Source organism: Pseudopodoces humilis, chromosome 9 (genome assembly GCF_049639895.1).
Source record: "Pseudopodoces humilis isolate 2021_Gansu_Grassland_sample_001 chromosome 9, ASM4963989v1, whole genome shotgun sequence".
In the NCBI taxonomy this organism is placed as follows: Eukaryota; Metazoa; Chordata; class Aves; order Passeriformes; family Paridae; genus Pseudopodoces; species Pseudopodoces humilis.
In genome coordinates this window covers 36124465-36145376 of record NC_142208.1, presented here as the reverse complement: position 1 = coordinate 36145376, position 20912 = coordinate 36124465, and the positions used below count along the sequence as shown (strand labels likewise).

General features: G+C 42.8%; 1 protein-coding gene across 1 annotated transcript in view; it reads right to left on the bottom strand.

Moving 5' to 3' along the window:
- Positions 1–20912, bottom strand: part of INPP5A (inositol polyphosphate-5-phosphatase A) — a 204020-nt gene that overhangs the window by 13422 nt on the left and 169686 nt on the right. The window contains exons 12-14 of the mRNA XM_088060061.1: positions 18656–18751; positions 18249–18323; positions 5205–5278 (exon numbers count right to left, since the gene is read on the bottom strand). Coding sequence (XP_087916187.1) covers positions 5205–5278; positions 18249–18323; positions 18656–18751 — 245 coding nt within the window. The remainder of the gene's footprint in view (positions 1–5204; positions 5279–18248; positions 18324–18655; positions 18752–20912) is intronic.

Genomic DNA, 20912 nt, shown 5'->3' with positions numbered 1-20912 from the left:
GCATTTTTATCAGAATCCTTTTTTTATGGATTTATGCTGGGCATATTGCTTCTTGGCTTAACACTCTTCTTTGGAAAATACTGGTCTGTAATGTGCTTCAGAGCGAGCATTCCTGTATCACCACTGTCACAGGACCTTTTTCATTTAAAAAAACCACAAAACCCAGAGCCTGGTTTGGTTTTTTTTCAGAGAGCATAGCATGATGCACCCCTTCACCTTCTGTGAAGAACACTGACCCAGGACGCTCTCCATAGTGAACATCTCCCCTCACTGCTGAAAACCACCCTGGGGCCAAACCCTGGTGATGAGCAGGACACGCTGCTGCTCGCTGCGCTGCCAGGACCTGCCCGGGAGCAGGGGCTGACACACAGCTGATGGCTACAGGCACACTGCCCTGCTCTTTGACCCCAGAGCTGTGGGGAGGCCCAGCTGGCAAAAAGGGACTATTTGGCAATACTAAAATGGATTATTAGTGCCTCAGCAAGTGAACACTGAGTGATGCACTCGATTACTTTAATAACAGTAATGCTGTACCCCACAGAAAGTATGCAATACTGCTACTATTACAAGTGGATAAATGGAATTATGAATAATGTTGGGCTTGTTGGGAAGGATCCAGTGCTGAATTGTTGCACAAGAACAGCCTGATGTTACTATAAATGACTGTTACTGAGTTTGATGCCTTTCTGGGAATATGCCTACCTGTACTTCTCAAAAATACATTACTTTGTGGCTAAAATTTACAAAGTCTCATATTGGAAAAAAATAAGGAACCTGAGGCAAGAAATAGGTCAGGGTTCAGGCTCCAAACTACTGGGCTTTTCAGCAGTACATTCAGATGGGACAGCATGGCTGACAGCAAAGAACATAAGCTCTTTAGAATATGCTTTATTTTCTGCTTGCAGCATGGTCTGTAGTCCTTAACTTACACATGGTGTAGAGTAATTCTTTGAAACTTTTTTAGTTCATTGGTTTTCCTTTCTTTTCCCCTTTGCTACAATTCTTTAAACCAAACCTTGTGTAATGCTCTCCAGTTTCTCACAAAATAAACACCCAATTTCAATTTTGAAAATTGAGAATTGCACTAGTTTAATGTGAGTAGAAACATGGAGGCAAGATCTGTCTGAAAAAACATTGTAATGATTAAATTCTATTTATTTTGGAGGAAATGACAGCTGTCTCTGCTTCCAGCTGGGAAGTTTCTGCGCTTCAGCCTTAGATGTTGGGAAGCACCCAGACAACTGCATCATGTCAGGTGGGAATTTGTTCCTTGGGGACTGAGAGATCCATGGGTGATTTCAGATATCTCACTAATACCTGGAAGGTGTTTTATACTGCATGAGGGAGTCTGAAGTATTTCTGTTCAGTGGAAAACACTTCTTAATTGACCAAAAAAAAAATATTCATGTTATGGAAGTAACTGATAATGCAAGCATAAAAATAACCTAGGGCTTTTTAATCTGAGTGCCTAACTCCCCTTCTGTGAGACAACAGGACCCATTACAGCAGCATCACTGAGGAGGTGTTCTAGGAAATGAGATTCCCGCCTGCTTCAGGAGTGCTGCCCTGCCCTGTCTGTATGATCCAAGAACACACAGAGAGCCAGTGAGAACACTGGAAAAGAAGGGCAGCCTGTTGACACATAAACCATCATCTTGTCCTTTCATTTCACACCCCAGGGTGAGCCTGGGGCTCTGCAATGGCACCCAGAGGTTCTGCTCTGAACGGTCTCTGCAGAAGGGAGAGAACAAGGGAGCGCTCTGAGCTTTGCTTCATGCAGAGCAGGCTGGCTCAGTGCAAATCAGAGCAGAAAAATACATGTGTCATGCAACCTTCTAGAACAGAGAAGGGTCATGGGACAAAATACAAGGTAGGGAAAAATATTTTATGGACTAAATAAGATTTTTGCAGAATAGTGAACCAGTGCTAGAGAGAATTCCAAATGAGGAACACACTGCCGAGAATAAATGATTTTCAACCTGTCTCCTGCTCAGAGGCATCAAAAGCCAAGACACTGCCAGTGCAGAGGGTCTGCTTGAGACAAATATCACACAGAGGGTATCTAAGACACAAACATATGTCCAACCAGTAAATTACATGACAGCCTAATTCAACAACAAACAAGAATAGGTCACTTTAAGAGAATGATTAATACATGAGATTGCTGTGCATGCAGCCTTATCTGAGAGCAAACCTTGTATGTGGGTGTGAACTCTTGCTAAAGTCAGCTCCTATCTTTGCTGTACAACAGCTGCAGGAATAATTATAATAATTAATGGAGAGCAGTGATAAAGGTAACAATTGCCCACCTGTATATTGACAGACTATGATGCCTTTACTTCTTTTTTTCACACCTCCTGCCTTTTGCAGCGATTGCTGACTGCCGTGAAGCCCTTTGCAGCCTCACACTGGGCTGTTTGCTCAGAGCCAGACTGGTCAGGCTGTGAAGTGACAGAGCTTACAGAGTTTAAAATTCTAAATTGCATTTAGTCTCCAGTGGCTTGGGTTGCTATGGGCTACACCAGATCACAGAGGGTAACAGGATGAAAACATGAATATTCACTATATAAATAAAAGACCTCAAAATATAGGAATACAGAAGTGGGTGAACAATGTCTGTTAATAATTTCTCTGTTGGAAAGATTTTTTACGGGTTGCCTAACACAGCAGACCTGCCATATATAGCCTGTGGTTTCTCTTTGAACTGTGGCTTCCTTCCCAGGCTGCCCTGACCTTTGGCACATCTCAGCAGGACAGAGGAAGGGTCTGTGAGGGAAGGGTGGGCTCTGGAGGGCCAGAGGGATGCCTGGCCCATCCTGCCACTGCCCTGGTCTCCAAGGACCCTGGACAGAAGGTGGGTGGGAGGCCCTGTGGACAGAGCAGCAGCAGATCTGGGTGCAGAGCAGGTGGGATAAGCCTCGTTTCTCTGGAAATTCATTCACTGCATCCCTGGCATGCTCCCCTGGGCATGGGCATACAGGGTGGTGAGCTGACATGGCTCAGGAACATACACTAACGAATCAAAAGGAACTCAGAGCTGAAGAGGAGTTCAGAAAATGCTTTAGGGCTGCTGAACAGAGAGGAGATAACTGACAGGCCTGCAGATGCTGTCAGTGCTATAAAATCACAGAATGAAGGAATGGTTTGGGGAGGAGGAGCCCTTGAGCTCAGTCAAGGCTTTGTTCTAGATGGTTCTAAGGGGTGATCCTCCCTCTGCACCACAGCACGATGGTCACCTATGGCAGGAGGAAGGATACACTGCAGACCAAGCAGATATTTGGTCTTAAATGACAGTATTGCACTGGGGAAGAACAACAGATTAGTTTTGAGTTCCCTAAGTATGCCTGCACAGAGGCTATTTTCAGATGTGGCTATAGGAGAGCTCAGAAGTGGCTCTCCGATCCTTCCCACATTCAAAGTTAACTAAAAGTCCTGAAGCTAATGTGCAATAAGACAGAGTCTGTCAAGACCCTGTGGAAACTCCTTTGCATATGTAGGAACATTAATTCACTGTGCTGCCTTAATACCATTCCATTTACAAATACAAATTCTATTTGTAACCATAAATCTCATAGAAGTATTACATAAATAATTATTCCTACCTATGAAAACATGTATGATTAAAAATAGTAATGTATTTCTCTTAAAAATACATTACTGAGCCTGTGGCCGTGCAAGTACCACAGGATGGGCAATAGGATGTCCTTGCCTCATGACACAGGTAACTAGGAGGGATAGGTGAAAAAAGCATCCTAATATAATGCCAGTTTTCTCTTTATACATACATGCCATCTTTCAGTACATTATTTTTTTTTTTACCATTTCTCACTGTTACTTTTATCTAGTTGTTAAGAAGGAAACAGAGTGAGTAGAACTAAAACACACAGAGGCTACTCCCACCTAATTTCTGATCTCTGCTTGAGAGGAGCATGACACTGAAAAGCTCTTACAGAGTGATCTGAAGAAGCTGAAAACTATTCATGGAACGATGTATTTTTGGCAAGCGTTGCCCTGGCTAAAAGAACTAATGCTGGAGAAATGAAGTAGAAGAGCATGTATGGTATAAAAATTGTTATCACTTCCCCTCACCTTCATCTACCCTGACCAGATACATGGGATGTAGACACCCTGCTGGTCTACTGTTACCATAATCAATAAGGAGAATTTAGAGTGGTGGTAACTCCGTGCATACTTCCAGTGTCCCGGGGGATCAATACAAATCAGCATCGCAGCTGGCTGGTGAGAAGTAATGAGATTATGATCACAAAAGGCAAGCTTCCCAAATTTTTTCCTAGTGTATGCCAAAATATCATACTTCTCTATCTGTCCATGAAGCATAAAATAGTATTTAAACATATTATATCTATTAATAAAAAAAGTATATAAAAAGCATAGTTTTATCTGCCTTTTTTCTACTATTTTTTGAGTATTTTCTTTGTGAATGGAGTATTTCTTTCCCTTGAAAGCAACTAAGATTTGACTTCCTCACTCTTGGAAAGTGTGTAAATGCACTTGTAAAATGTAATTGTATAAAATGGCACCAAATCTTCCACAGATTTCTCCTGAACAGGACTGCCATTTGCAAAAAGCTTGGTTTTGTATGATAGCAATAGTTGTCCATTCATGGCTAAAACACCTCAGGGATACCTCTGACTAAAATCATGCATGTGTATTAAGTCAGGCAATTTATTCTATCAGTCTTAAGTATTTATGTGATGTTTACTGAAACTGAAAAAGCAGAATCTAAGTTCCTGCCCTCTTTCCTGATACCCCTCTTGGATTTCCCTGAGTGATGGCAGTAGGCTCCACACTCCCAGCTGACTGCACTCCTGCTCACTGCTCGCAGTCATCAAACAGCTTGAGCCAAAGACTGTCTTTATGGTTGCAATAATGTCATTTAACAGGTGGTCTGGGCCCAGTGCTTAAAAGTCCTTCCACATCTCTGAGCACACAATCCTGCCGGGTCTGTTTTAAGAGCAGCTATAAAAGACAGCATCAGCGGAGCCCGAATGATGAGCTACGGAGCACTACTGGCATGTGGTTTATTAGTGATGGAGGGGATGTGGGGAGAATAAACAACCATGAAAGGAAGAGAGATCATTATAATTTCTGCAATAAATACGGGAACATTCACATTCTACCAACATTGCAAGCAACAATTATGTTGTAGCTAGTTAAATAAATGGATTATATATGATTCTTACCTGGGAGGAAATGAGATGTCCAGTTCATACAATCTGTCTTTAAAGACTGACAGCTCTCTGTCAAATTCTAAAAGCTATAAAAGATAGAAATAAATGCATTCACTTTTTAATGTGGAACTGCAGCAATTTAAAGATACTACGTTATATAAAAGGAAAGAGAAAGAGACTATGATCACACAGAGCTTGAGGTACAGCCTTCATAGAATTCTTTTTATAATACAGTGCAAACCCATCTGGACTATTTTGGTACATGAACAGTGCTTTGAGAAAAGTGTTGAAAACATTCATTTTTCTCAGTGAAAGTCATAACACTGGCTCTTCACAGCACTGACCTGTAAGTGCACTTATACCACAAGAAGGCTACATTTCTTGAAACTTCATTATCAATCTTTTCAGAGATAAACCAGACTAACATTAAGAAAGAACAGCAAACTGATACGCTAACCAGCCCATGAGAATGTCACTGAAATGCATCACATTACTCTGCATTGTCTTTAGTGCGGATAAGCAGGTACAACAATCACAAGGATGGGCATATCACTCTTCCCAAGCATAGCTTGGAGTTCCTGGACATCTATTGTGGATGGTGCAAGGCAGACAGCAGGCGCAGGGATATGTGACAGCAGGTAAAGGGTGTTCCCGGGCAGCAGCAGAAAGCACCAGAAGCAGGTCTTTAACAGAGATGTTCCTAAGTCTAGATTTCATGTAAAAATACTGGTCCCAGTCACGTTTGTTTTCCCCTGGACCTCTACAGTGAGAATAAATATCCACAGTCTTTGTTCATAAACACAAACCCACTCACAACAGCTGAATGATATTTGTCCCATTAAACCCATAACTGTTCTGATGGACACAAATGGTCTTGCTCCAGAACGCTGCTGGGGTGCAGCCCAATGTCCCAGGGAGCTGCAAGGTAAAGACAAAAGCTCATCACCCCCATGGTGCTGGCCCTGGCTCTGTCCAGCATCCCGGCACTGTCCCGCGCCACGGCGGTGTTTGCCCACCGTCCATTAATCATGTTCCATCTCACAGCTGTGCTGATACCATTGTATGAATGGCAGAGGTTCCCAAAGAAATTAGATCGTGTCCCCCTTTCCCCTCTGTCACCTCATAAATCATTCCTGAAATGTGCAATTAGCAGCTACTTGTACACATTAATTATCTGTGTGAAAAGCAGCTACCTGAACCACCTGCACTGCTGATTAGCTCCCTCTCCACGGCTCACCCAGCTCTCCCCAGCCTCTCCTGCCATGCTGCCATATGTAGGTACCTTCACATGAAGATGCCAGGTGATGGGCAGCTTTCCCTGCTTTAGCTCATTCCACACCGAATTCTGTGACAGTATGCTGGAAAAGGTTCTGCAATACCAATAACTGCGAAAATTTGTGCTTGTTTTATGAACTGATTCAAAGCCTGAGAATTCAGTGTTTGGATAAGTGTTTTGAAATATCTGTGTAGAAATTTACAGTATGTATCTAATATTATACTCAATCCTAAAAGTGTTGGAGCTGGTTCAGCAGTCACTGGTCTAACTGAAGCGATCTCAACATACTTTAATAAATGGATATTTCCATCACCATGAATGCTTCCAGACTGTGATTCTGTATTTCAGAAAGCAGAACAGATTGGTAGCCACAATACATACACACTGGCAATGAAAACAAATGTTACCATCCCTTTCCTGCTCCAAATGCCTCCACCTTAAAGGTATCAACCACCCTAAGTGAATCTGGGATAGGAAAACAAGCTGCCATCCCCAGTTAAAGCTATTAATTGAAATGTACGTCTATACATGTTTCCTACTGTTCCAAGTAAACAGCTCAGCCTAGGGAAGGGGAGGCTGAGAAAGGCTGTTTCTGAAGTGTTAAACTGAGAGGACTGAATGAAAGAACAATGCTCCACAGAACACAATGGTATAAATTACTCATGGGCATCCCAGGGGTTGGCAAAGTTCAATAGATGCATTGTCCTCTCACACCAATTCACATTTTCAAGATTTTATACATTCAAATTGTTCTTGCTATGATGATATTTGCAAACTCAGTGAGGGCTGGGGTTTAGAGGACTAAGCATTTGGAGGTGCATTATTATCCACAGAAGTTTCTGCTGTGTTTGTTTGCTGCAGTTGTGTAGGCAGTGTCTGTGCTATGCAGATGAGCTGCTGACACTGGTGACAGATAACAGAAACAAGGCAGCATTGTGTACTGTGCTCTCAGTTTCCCGAGTTTCCCCAGGTAAAGGGACAGCTTCAACCTGAATCCAAAGCCCAACTAGGTGCCTACAAGGATTTAGAAATGCTCATGGTGGAGAATTCATCCTGCCATGTAAAACAGCCGAATATTTTTATTGGATTATTTGCAAAAGCTTTTAATTCCTGCTAGTTAGTAAATAATTACTTTACAAATTATTTTTTCCTAGTTATTAAGTGTGTTACAGTACCCGTAACCTTCTGTCCAAAGACATCCACTAGGTGTGCAGACAGACACCTGCTCGCTCTTGGGAGGGCAAGGACAGGTTATCTGTGTGCCCAGGGCTGAGCAGTGGGAACCCCCGAGAACCTCTCTGGCTTTACCCAGCAGCACTGCAGGCAGAGAGGAGAGGAACAGAAGAGATGAAAGCCTGAACTGTGCATTTTGGGAAAATTGCAGCCATTCTTTTCAGTAGCAGAGCATGTTTTAACTATTATTTTTTGGTGTGAAAAGCACCTGTATTATCATTTAAGCCTGTACTCTCAAAATGCAAGATTTTTGATACAAATGCAAGGTGTTCACTGGGTCTTGTTACAAACAACTACAAATGTCATTTGCCATGAAAGCAACTTTAGCAAGAGAAGGCACAGGGCCTGACACGAGCATCAGTCAATTTTATCTACTTTAAGACAGGTACATGGGTGCCTGGAGCAACTTGGCATGACAGAAAATGAATGAAAATTAACAAGATGATACTGAGGAGCAGTCAGAACTTCACAGGGTAATGTCTTTACTTTTAAAGCATCTAACATGGTCTTTAAAATACCCCACCTTCAGCACACTCCTTTCATGGCAATTTCACCACAAACTGCTCACTCATTTCCATACTGTACACTATTCAGCACCATGAATAATGTCATTGCTGAACAGGAAACATGAGTATGTCTGTCACTCTAAATGCCTTAAGAATTATAAAAAAGCTCAAACGCTAAAAATCAATATATTATTCTATTTCATTTACTCATAATAAGATCATCCTTAAGAACCAAATCTTTAAGGTGTTACATGACACGCTGTGGTAATTTGAGCAAATACACAGAGATTTCGAAATGCTGTGACTGGCAGATCATTCCAGAATTATATGTCATAGGCAGTTTTCAGAAGACTCTTTTTCTTCTCCAAACTGGGTTTCACCAATGTATTTATACCTAAATAAGAGTGAAGATGATGCAGGGTCTATGTTTTATCTGATCCAACACCATGTTGATGATATTACATCAAGATGTTTGCTCTACAACGTCCAGTGACCAGCCCAACAGGGATGTTTGATTAACACCTGAATGAAAATCCATCCATCATCCATCCATCCATCATCCATCCATCCATCATCCATCCATCCATTCCTCCATCCATTCCTCCATCTATCCATCCATCATCCATCCATCCATCCATCCATCCATCCATCATCCATCATCCATCCATCCATCATCCATCCATCATCCATCCATCCATTCCTCCATCCATCCATCCATCCATCCATCCATCCATCATCCATTCCTCCATCCATCCATCCATCCATCCATCCATCCATCATCCATTCCTCCATCCATCCATCCATCCATCATCCATCCATCCATCATCCATCCATCCATCCATCCATCCATCCATCCATCATCCATCCATCCATCCATCATCCATCCATCATCCATCCATCATCCATCCATCATCCATCCATCCATCCATCCATCCATCTATCCATCATCCATCCATCCATCATCCATCCATCCATCCATTCCTCCATCATCCATCCATCAGCCATCCATCAGCCATCCATCCATTCCTCCATCCATCCATCCATCCATCATCCATCCATCCATCATCCATCCATCCATCCATCCATCCATCATCCATCATCCATCCATCCATCCATCCATCCATCATCCATCCATCCATCCATCCATCATCCATCCATCCATCCATCCATCCATCCATCCATCCATCATCCATCATCCATCCATCCATCCATCCATCCATCATCCATCCATCCATCCATCATCCATCCATCATCCATCATCCATCATCCATCCATCATCCATCCATCATCCATCCATCATCCATCCATCATCCATCCATCCATCAGCCATCCATCCATCCATCATCCATCCATCCATCCATCCATCATCCATTCCTCCATCATCCATCCATCAGCCATCCATCCATCATCCATCCATCCATCCATCCATCCATCCATCCATCCATCCATCCATCCATCCATCCATCCATCATCCATCCATCCAGTGTATCAATAGTTAGCTACTACCTGGGAACCACTGTAACCCCACACTGCAGGGAATGCAACCAGGCAGTATGTGCAGGAATGACTGCATTTGCAGTAAAGGGTATTTCCTATTTAATTTGAGGACAATTAAAAGCATTCAGAACCGACGGCTGTGTCAGCTGCAGTGCCCATCACCTCCAAAGGGAATTATCAGAACTGCTGGTTTTCTAGGGTGCTGTGTATCCTGTAAAAACTGCTGAAGGGAGTCTCAGTTTTTGCTCCCTTTTTCTTGGCAGCACGGCAACGTGCATTTATGTGCCAGGGTGGAGGAGAAAGCAATGCACAAAATTCCAGATTTCTACATTACGCAGCTTGACAGTAATCAAAAGGTTTTAAGAGTTTAGGCAGTTGCAGAAACCAAGGTTCTGCTTGCTTCAATTTAAAGCAATGAGGCACTAGTAAAAGGTCAGCATCTCTTGGGTACACTGCAATGGGCCACCTTGGCTAAAATCATACACATATGAACCCCTTCAAACAGGGCAACTTAATTCAGTCATTGGAGTAGAACAACGGCAATTACTCATCAAGACCTACAGACCAAAGTCAGAGCACTGGTAGATCAGGAGGTGATATTAGCAGCATTTATCAAATCCATCTGCAGGGCCCACAAGAGAATTCACAGCTGTGAAAGGGAAATGAAGTTTCAGACCAAAAAGAGGAGATGAACATAAAGAAATGACCTCAGAGAATTAAAACATGTGGACCCTAGTCACCATAACCTCCTTTGTCAGCCTTGTGGAGAACACTTTCTTTTCAAGATACTTTGGAAAGACAGTAATTTTATCTGGAAATATGGCCAGTGGAAATGCTGATCCTTCCCACTTATCCATGAAAATGGTGTACACAACTCTACCTGATTTTAAAGCTACTTCTTTCTCTAACAAAAAATATGTAAAATGATCTCTTACTATATACTTTGAATCTTAATCTTCTTTCTTTCATTGCCAGTCTTTAACATCACATTTCACAAAAAAACCCCAAATCATTGAATATAAATGTACCACTTATGCTGTATTTGTATAATATTGTACTTCTGTACAGATCTATATATCCTGAATGGCTGTGCTGTCAAATCACAAACACCCACATAAATGCGGATCTATGGCACACAGAGCAATGGCACCAAAGAGATTGTTCTCAGCATTAGGGGGGTGAGGCACAGCAATGCACAGCTAGCAGCACTGAGGGCTGACCCCACTGCTATGGATAAGCTGGGTTTTTTTACATTATTACAAATTACAGTCGAACACGCTGCTAACAGTTTCAAGGGCTCAGCCTCTCCTCTGTTCTGCAACATGCAGCAGAGAATCCAGATCTTATCCTGTGAGACTTTTGTTACTTGAAAAAAACATCAGAAACCAAAACCTGTTGTACTTAGGAGATTAGTTCTCAATGTGAAGACTGAGTATATGTAAAGGATAAACTAGTTAAGAAGCCAAAAGCAGGGACACAGATCAAGCCCGGGTTTCCACTCGTGCAGCAGCACTGAACTTTCTGCTGACCACAGAAGCTTCTTCCACACCCCAAGGGCTCCTTGTCCAAACGCTGCCCTGCAGCAGTGAACTGTGAACATCCCATCCCTCAGCTGCCCAGCAGAGCCTGGAGCACCCGAGAGGAGCCCCAGAGAGCACAGCCCCCATGCCCTGTGCTGCAGCCCAGCTCCTCCAGTGGCAGGATCTGCTCTCTGGTACATCAGCCTGACGTGGAGGCAGCGTGGCCCACAGGTGACTACCAGCAGCTCACAGCTCAACACGTGCCTGCCATTTTCTGACGGGAAAAATGCATTTTCTTGCTCACTCTCCTGGGATTCCAGTGCTTACCTCGAATTAAAAGAAAATTGACTCTGGAAAAACGCATTCATGCCAATTGCCATTTTCACAACTTTGCTGGGACAGACACTAAATATTATTGCACTAATTCATACACCGTGCACAACAGCTTGTGACAAAGCTCCTTCAAACTGCCAAGAATGACTTGAGTGTATGCTGTCTTTAAAACCAGAAGATTTTAATTAGGAATATCCTGCTTGCAAATATCACACACTCAATGGATTATTTCATTAAACTTTATATATCTGTTACTATGAAACATCGGTTTGTCCACTTGCAAGTCCAAATCACCATGCACTACCCTGTTACACAGTTACTTGTGAGCTGCAATTTGGCAAAAGCATGAAATACGGAGAACACAGTTTTAGTATTACTTGTAGAGTACTTAAAAATGGAATTTTCTTGAGGAACAACTATGAAATGTTTCTTACTTGGGCAAAACTCCCACTGTGGGTTGAAGATTCCCCCAGGCTTGGCTGGCATGAGTGTCTTGGGGAACAGGCAGAGGTATATCATATATATCATATATCATATATTATATCTCATATATCATATATCTCATATTTCATATCTCATATTTCACATCTCATATCTCATATATAATATCTCATATCACATATATCATATCTCATATCTCATATATCATATGCTGGGTGTGTGGGGAGCTCCAGTCATTCACCCTGCCATCCTCACAGAGAGTCAGGCACCTCTCAAGGTCACTGGGAATTTCAGACACCCAACACTGAGGTGCTGCTCTTCCAGCAGGGACTCAAAGGGGTGCCCTCCTTGTGTGGGGCTGCGTGGTGCCAGCGGGTGCTGGGGCAGCCAGGCAGGGCACAGCTCCTGCCCAGCTGGGCTCTGCAGCTGCCACAGCTGGCAGCGAGGGCTGCCGGAGCCTGGGCTTCCCCCACCTATGTCACAAAAATACAGACAAACCTCAGACCAGGGACCAGAACTCACCTCTCCATTCTTGCAACTGGGTACCCCACTCTCATCTCTAGCTGTGCCTTTTGTATGAAACTGTCCTCAAGTATAGCTTTTCAAGTTAAATGTGGTATTTGCTTTTCTCTGTGCAATCCTGTGTGCAGGCATTCATCTGGGAAGTTACCAGGGGCACCTGGAGAACGCCAGAGGATTGAGCTACTGCAGAGAGACGGTGAAAAAACAACTAAGCACCTTTCCATTTTTATTTGTCTTGCCACAGATTTCAGGCAAGATGTGGAAGCTTGGGTATGGTGCTTGTGTGCACAAATATTAACTGCAAGGGATGTTGGTGAGATCCATAAACCTGTGGACTGCAATGCAGGTGCAAACATTGCCTCCCTGGATATTCTCTTCCATGTCACACAGGTTAAAAAGAGCCAAAGCACATTAGCAGATCGTACTACAGGCTGGATTACAGAGTGCAAATACAGATGCTGGACCTACTCTTTGGGCTAGACTTAATCAAAAACCAATGCCTAAAAATATAAATATATCACAGTACACCTGAATTATCTTTAGGCCATACAGCAGCTCTATAGAATAGGATGGGGGAAAGGTAATGAAATTATATTTGTAACTTTGTGCTGTGGACAAATTTTACACCTGAATAATTCATCTATTTTAAGCTTGCAATAAACAGCTAACCCAACACATCTGGATTGACTTATTTGTGAAATCTGGACTTACATTTATGTTTTCCTAATGAGAACAATTTATTGGCACTATTTCCTGTCTCTGTAATTTCTCATTTTGCAGTTTATCCGGCGGCATATCAACTAATGGTCAATTTAAGCAAATGCAATTCTAAACGCAGGAATGCTGCTTCTGAATAAAGAAACAGAGCATGAAGCCATTTTCCTACTAACACTTTATGAAAATCAGGCATCTCAGATGACTGTCTTGAATAAAAAAAGCAGTTTCAGGGTAGGCAGGATTTCCACATGACCAGTCTGAGGTAGCAATGGTCCTAAGCAATCAATTTCCTTTCTCTACCCTAATTTGCCCTTATACATCATATTCAAGATTTTATCTGGACAGGGGCTGGTTGGCTCAGTGGATAAACCTCTGCCTTTTCACCTCTGGGATCATGGTTCAAGTCATACCCTGATGAAATGCACTTGATCGTCCTAATCTAGTTCCTAGTGGACAGTATTCCCATTATCTTTAAAAGGGTCAGAGCCAAGGCCATTGGGAAGAGTGCATTGTGCTGTATCTTGGCTGTTGATTAATACATTTTCAGTGACACCAGATCCTTAATCTTCATAAGCATACATATTCTCACAAAAATCTTAATAGAGGTCCCTTGCAGACTATATCTTCTGCTCAATTTGTGTATCATTTCAGGATTTCACGATTTCCTGGGGATACACCCACACCCCCCACAATAAATTGCTTAAAATGTACAAGTATGTTTGCCTGAACTGTTTGCAGTAACATTTCGAAGTTAACTAGCATGATAACGGATCGTAACTCTAAATCACTACTTCTCAGAGGGAAAACAAGACCTTTAACTCAATCTGTTCTTACAGCACATTATAATTTTCTTCCCATACCATATCAGTTGAGGCTGAACACACAGAGAATAAAGGGAATTTATTCTGTGATGGGAAACCGAGTCAGAACGTACTCTCCATAGGAGAGTTTGTCCTCTGCACCAAGAATGCTGCTGCACAATTAAAGAAATAGAACCACTTCCATTTCATGAACATCCAGGCTGGGAATCACTGGGCTTTTCAGCATAAGATTTTGGATCTGGTTTGGAATGAATGCTGGTACACCACCAGTGCCCTCTGAACCCTCTGGTGATCCTGTAGCTGGGTGCAGCAGCTCCCTTGGGCTAATCCTTCTGCCCCCAAGCAGCCCAGCCCAGGGATGGACAAGGGCTCAGTGTTTCTGTGGGAGATGGGCCTGGGGGGGCAGCAGAATGCAGGACCACCAGGGCAAGCACGGCTTCACTTGCTTGAAGTTCACTTGTCACCAGCTTCCACAAAGATCAACAGAAAAAAGAGATCACGATTTTAGCAGGAATATCATCAGGTTCCACTCTTAAGACAATTAATTCACTCATCACTTTTACTACACAGCTGTGGTCAAAATCCTAAGGACAGTGCATTAGCTTTTACCTGGATTGATTCTTTAATACAGATCATAGGAAAGACAGGAATGTAGGTACCATTCCTCAGTTCTAATTGTAGTTAAAGGCTATAAAATGATTCCTGATGATTAAATCATTCCTCTGTAGTCATTACAGGTTTTTACATTATTACTATATATTTATTTAATTGACTACTGAAGAAATACGATACAGCTTGTGGTTCTTTGGTACAAGTCAATAACCTGATTATATTTTTTTCATTACATAATTACCCTTGGCTTGATTTTCTTTTGATTGTTTTGAAATTAAGAGGGAACTCCTTTTGAAAAAAAGCCCACTTATAGCTTGATCTATCGCAAACAATTAAAGAATCTGCAAATACCTGGTAAAAGTGTAGGTTTATTCAAGAACCCCCTGCCCCTCTCCTAGAAGCACTGGCATGCTGATTTTTATCACTTAAGGGCTAGAAAGCCAAAGCTACGAGCGTGTTTTGTGTGAGTGACGTGCTGGTGAGGCAGGGTGAGCTCAGCAGCGTGGGCAGCACTGCAGACCCCATCAGGAAATCCAGGCTGGGGTCCAGGGCGCTCTGCTCCTGCTGGGCAGAAGAGGAGCAGCACCACAGAGGGGCAATGGGGGCATGGTGATGGCTCCCAGCCAGGGGCTGCTGCCTCTGGGAAGGTGTGAGAAGCCACATTTGTGCTTTTCTACTGCTCATGGACAAGCCCCTGGAGCAGGATAACACCACGGAACCGACTGGCACAGCCTGGCTGTGTTCTACCCTCCAGGTCAGAAACACTGAGCTTCTGCTAACTGAGAAGAAACAACGTATACTGGGAGCTGTCTGATGCCAAGGTGGAGCTCTGCAGGCTGCACCTCCTCCTGCCCACCTGTCTCAGTGCTCCTCTGTATCACCCTCCCCACAGACCCACTCAGGACAGCTCTGTGTGGTTATGGACTCACGCCCTGCTCTGTCTGATGGAACACAGCTCTGCCGTGCAATTCAGAACATAGGAATTAAACAATAAAACAGTTTTGCATTACTGCAACAATTGTTTTCAAATAGGCTTTTTCTTTTTCCTACCACCACAGAACTGGGTAAGTCTGGGTGCTCCTTTCTCAAATACGGTAATACAGAATGGTCATTGCACTCTGAGGTAATCAGTATAGGTAATTGCTAAGCTAACTTTGGAATAAACTACACATAAGTCTGAATAAGATACATATTAGTTTGGAAAAATTAGACCTGACAGATTGAAGTATGCATTTCAAACTGAATTTCTGTTAAACAGGTGATTTGTATCTATAGGAGATTTTTCGTAAAAAAATAGTAATTTTTATAAATATACATTAAGATTCTTTTTGTTGATTACAACGTAAAAGAAGAAGGAATAACTGTGTATGGACAATGATAAAGTAGCCTGTTGATAATATATATTTGTCAGGTCTTGTCACATCCGTACACATTCCAATGTTACTGAAGAGACACGGCACTGATAAAAAAATACCCTCTGAAAAATCAATGGATTTTGAGCTAAAGCAGTTGCTAAACACACAGAAAACATCTTTATCCAGCAGCCCGAGTGCTGTGAAAATTCCCAAGCCTTGCATTGGTACAGCTAAGGAAAATTTAATCTTCCCAAATACTCATCAGGGCACTCCATCCTGCAGACCTGACAGCCCCACTTATAATTAATTATACAATTTCGATGGGAATATCGACTACACAAAGCTATAAATCATAGAAAAAGTCAATAGGCATGGACATATTCAATCATGTCCCGACCAATGATTACTACTCTTAAAATACAATAATTATTTTCAGGAGCCAGCTTGAATTAAATTTCTGTCAGGCTGGTACAAGACCGGCGGTTGATGAAGGATGCGATGGATTTTTTGGGTTGAATTCGGCACAGAGACATTTATCGTTTTAGATAGGTAGTTTGTTTTTAGTGATCATGGTGCTGCGTGTTTAACTAGACCATGAAGATTAGATTATCTCCAATGGCTCATTATATCGTTTATCTCTTTCTTCCATGTTTGATCTGGAAGATTTCCCACTTCTTGATGCATGAAAGAAATGAGTACTGATTTTGAAATGGAACGTGTTTAAGTGGGATTCTGCCTGTACCTTCACACCCCACAGCCCTATATGCAAATCAAGCAGCACCCACCCAAAATACCACTAGGACAGGCACCAAGAACAGCTTTACACAGCTTCAGGAATTCACTGGGGGAAAACACAGATGACAAAAACTTGAGTTGTTTTAAAAAAAAATGGAAAAATTATTATAATAATACACATAGCAGAAAAATCTGGGACAGGAATGCGATTAATATGGAAAAAGGAATTGGGAGGAGACTTATTGCTTTGAATTAGACGTCCCCAAAACTGCAAAACATCAGTGAAAGAAACGTTAGGTAATTCCCAAGGATACAACCACCTTGTAAACTGGACCCAAACAACCCCAAACTGACGTGGCAGTAACTGCCCACCTCTCACGGCCACATGAGCCACGCTGTGGGACAGCAGCAAGGACAGCAAGGGCAATCAGATCTTCACCCCTTATGGGTCTTACTCATCAAACTCTTCTGACCTCAACAAGTGAGTGAAATCTAAGATTCTCACATGGAATCAATCTCCCAGGTGAAGCCAACTTAAAATCAGAGAGGGTACCAGGGCTTCAGCTTCCCTCCACGTCCCAGAGCCCTGCAGACAGCCCTCCAACAGCCTGGCTCTGTGAGCAGTGAGAGAAAACGAGCCGCAGGCAGGAGAGGAGAGAGGTGGAGAGCCATGGATCCTGTGCACTACCATCCCTGGGCACAAAGCAGCAATGAGCCCTGTGAGCAGGCACACTGTGTGACTGGTACAGAGTGCTGCTAAACTGGGAGGTGGGGACGAGGGCCCTCTATGAATTCCCTTGGATACAGAACTCCTAGGAACCCTTGGATGAAACAGAGAAAGCTGCAAGCAGTGATACACAGCTTTTCCAAAATGAAGTGGCTACCATTTGAAATAAAATCACATTAAAGAAAATACGATGCCCTTCTCCACAGAAAAATCAGAGTCCTTACTACAAATCAGAGTGTTAGTGTCCCCTGTCTGCTTAATCCTCTTGGGAAGCCCTCTATGCTTGTCCAAACAGTGACAGTCTGCTGCAGAGCTTGGGATTGCTATTCTCCTTACTCTTGTGTTTCTAGTATCTTTTTGTACACGTAGAAGACCCAGGTGTTTTCAGAAGGGCTTTGCATTTAAGGGCTTTTCCTAAGTTACTGTGTGATGCACAATGAAGAGCTAGGAAGAAAAACAGGATGCTTGAAGAAATGCAGGCTAGAGGACAGACAACGAAAGGGAATTGTTTTGTACATTTACTTTTCAGTATTTTTCTATAAAAAAGAAGGTAAACATGCCAAAGTTAAGAATCTGTACACAAAATAACTGGCTAAGTTATTTTGATTGTTATGATGATGATGATGAAATCTGCTGGCTAAATTATCTCTTCTCATTCTGCAGAAAGGAGGGCTGATAAGGATAAAGGGCTGGTTAGAGAAATGCAATTTGTATGTGAGTGCCCAACTTACTCCTTTGAAAGGGTTTAGCAATGAACTTACCGCAGTGCCATTGTTGTCTCTAAATACGTCTTGATTAAAATAGTCAAAGAGCTTCTTTTCTAATTGCAGCATAACCTAAATAAAAAAGTAGGGAGAAAGGTCAGTAAAGCTCCTGGACTCAGCAACTCAACACCCAGCTGCTGGCAGTGACCCTTTCAGAGACAGGCAGCCTTTTAAAACCACACATTTCCACACGTCCAAAGCCCCTTGTCAGCTTGCCCATTTGCCTGGCTGGCAATCACTTAAACAGATCCAATTAACTGAGCATTAGGTGTGACAATCTATATCCTCCCCTCCCTTTACATTATCAGTTTGGAACAACTATATTCATGCTTTGTAGAAAAGAAAGTGAACATTCAACACTGTTTCTATTTACAGAGGGGTGCCAAGGGCATTAAGTTGTTTACCTTTCGGTCATTATCAGATTCACGAAATATTAGCTTGACTACTTCATTTGTGTCAGCTGCCCGGATGGTCTGCATTGTGGCCTTTGCACATAGTGTCTAAGAAAAACATAAGGGGAGGAAGAGAAACAAGCTGATATGAAACAGAAGACCAGATTTAACTGAACATTATCAATAGATGTATCTTCAGTGCCCCCCATTAAATATAATATGCTGTATGTCAAAATACAAAGCACTGCTAATTTAAGTCACTTCCACTCATGATGGACTTTAAACAATAGACTGAATTACCACTTGGAGAGAAACAGGCAATATTAAGAAAATATCAATCAGGAAAGGCAAATAGTCATTCAGCTTGTACCATGCAGACAGGTTCTTTCACAGGTATCACTGTATGCTGTATCACACATTACTTGCAAACATCCTCCAAACCACTGCTTACAGATAATGACCAGGTTCTGTGCTGGTTCTTAGGAGATGGTAACTACATTGACACTACAGTTCTGTGAGTAAACTCTTGTTTGCAAAAACATCTGCCCTGGAAATTCATGTTAAAAGTACACTTTGCAAGTCTGAGAAATGCTTGCACAATCTGACAGCAATTTTCACAGTTTACTGTGCATAGCAAATCCCCTCTTTTAAATAAGAGACATCACATCTCTAGATATTGTGAGGACTGGGTGCCTAAAACATATTCTGAACCAACATTTTACCAGGCACAGAGGCATGAATTTCCATGCAAGTGTTGGGCCTTGATCCATTGGCCACTGGCCTGGTTGGGACCCAGTTCCACAGGTAGTGGGGAATAACCTGAAATGGACCTCTCAAAGGGCTGGCTCCAGAGTATGGCAACAGGTGGAAATCTAGAACTTTCAGCAAAGTTTATGATGCTTCAAGTATGTCAAGTGCTTTGAAATGCAGGGATCTCCCATCTTAAATGTGTCTGGGCACATTTCACTAAGGGCTCTGCAGCCTCCCTGCCAGGGCAAGGCAGAGCTACCTGTGCCCCTCTGCCTGGCTGCTGGGAACCACGAGGAGAAAGTCAGAAAGCAGAACTGAGGAAATTGCTCAAAATGGGCATTGTTCAAAGACACAGATATGTCCCCACACCTGCGATGCAACTCAGTGCCCATAGCTGCTGCTGAGGATCTGTGCACAGCCCTGGATGTGGATTCTGGCAAAGACCGTCCTTCTGAATAAAACTTCACTTTGCTAGAAGTTCTTAAGAAAAGTGCTTTTTGTTAAAGAAAATAACTGAGTCAAGGAGAGGCAAAGAGGTGACTCCCCTGCTGTTCACCCCATTCCTTTTCATAATAGCCAGACAAAAGCTTTTAATTTTGCAAAATATTAATTTGTAAAATAAACATGTTCTGTGGTATAGACTTTCACATCCTACAATGTGCTTCTATCTCTCACAGACGGAAATACTTATATTTGGATTCATTATCTGAGGTGCAGTGTCTACCAAACACAACACCAAGAACTACAGCACATTTCTCCTTTCTGCATTCTTGCCTTCTCCTGAAGGCAGAAATACATGCCAAACATGTATTTAAACAAAAATCAAAAATCCATCTGCTTCCAAATACTTTAGATCTCAGCTGAGGATCCCAGTGCCAGAATGGGAACAATCTGTCAATGGACATTTTTCTCCCATTTGATAAAATTTGATCCTTGATAAAGGCCCTTGCCTATTGGCACAGTACAAATAAAAAACAGTGAGTTGTGCACTTTCATTTTTAACAAGTAACTTGAACAGGATTTGGTAAAAACCCATAAATGCAGTCTCACTGAACAAGTGACGTCCATTTCTGACAAACTTTTCCCGACTGTTTCCCTCCTCCCCAGAGCAGCACCACGTCCATCCAGCTCAGGGTTTACCCCAAAGCGCTCGGCACACGAGGGGCACCGGCACAGCCGCAGGGGTCTGTGCCATCACAGGTTTCACTGGCACAAGGAGCATGGCCCCACAGGCACATGCACAGGCTGCTCTGCCACAGCTTCATCTGCTCTGCAGGACTTGAAGGTGGTTTTCTGAAGCCTTGGGAGAAGAGTGGGAACTTGTTGGTTCAACGCCACCCTGGCTGGCAGGAGTGACACGCTGGAGCCTTGTGGGAGCTGCACCTCCATCATCTCTTAGCACAGAGCTCCTACCTGTTCCCTCGCACCCCAGGCAGCCGGGTGATCCCTTTGTCTGCTCAGACATGCAGAGGCTGCTTTGCCATCTGTGTCCCCACAGAGCTAGCGAGGTAACCCTGCA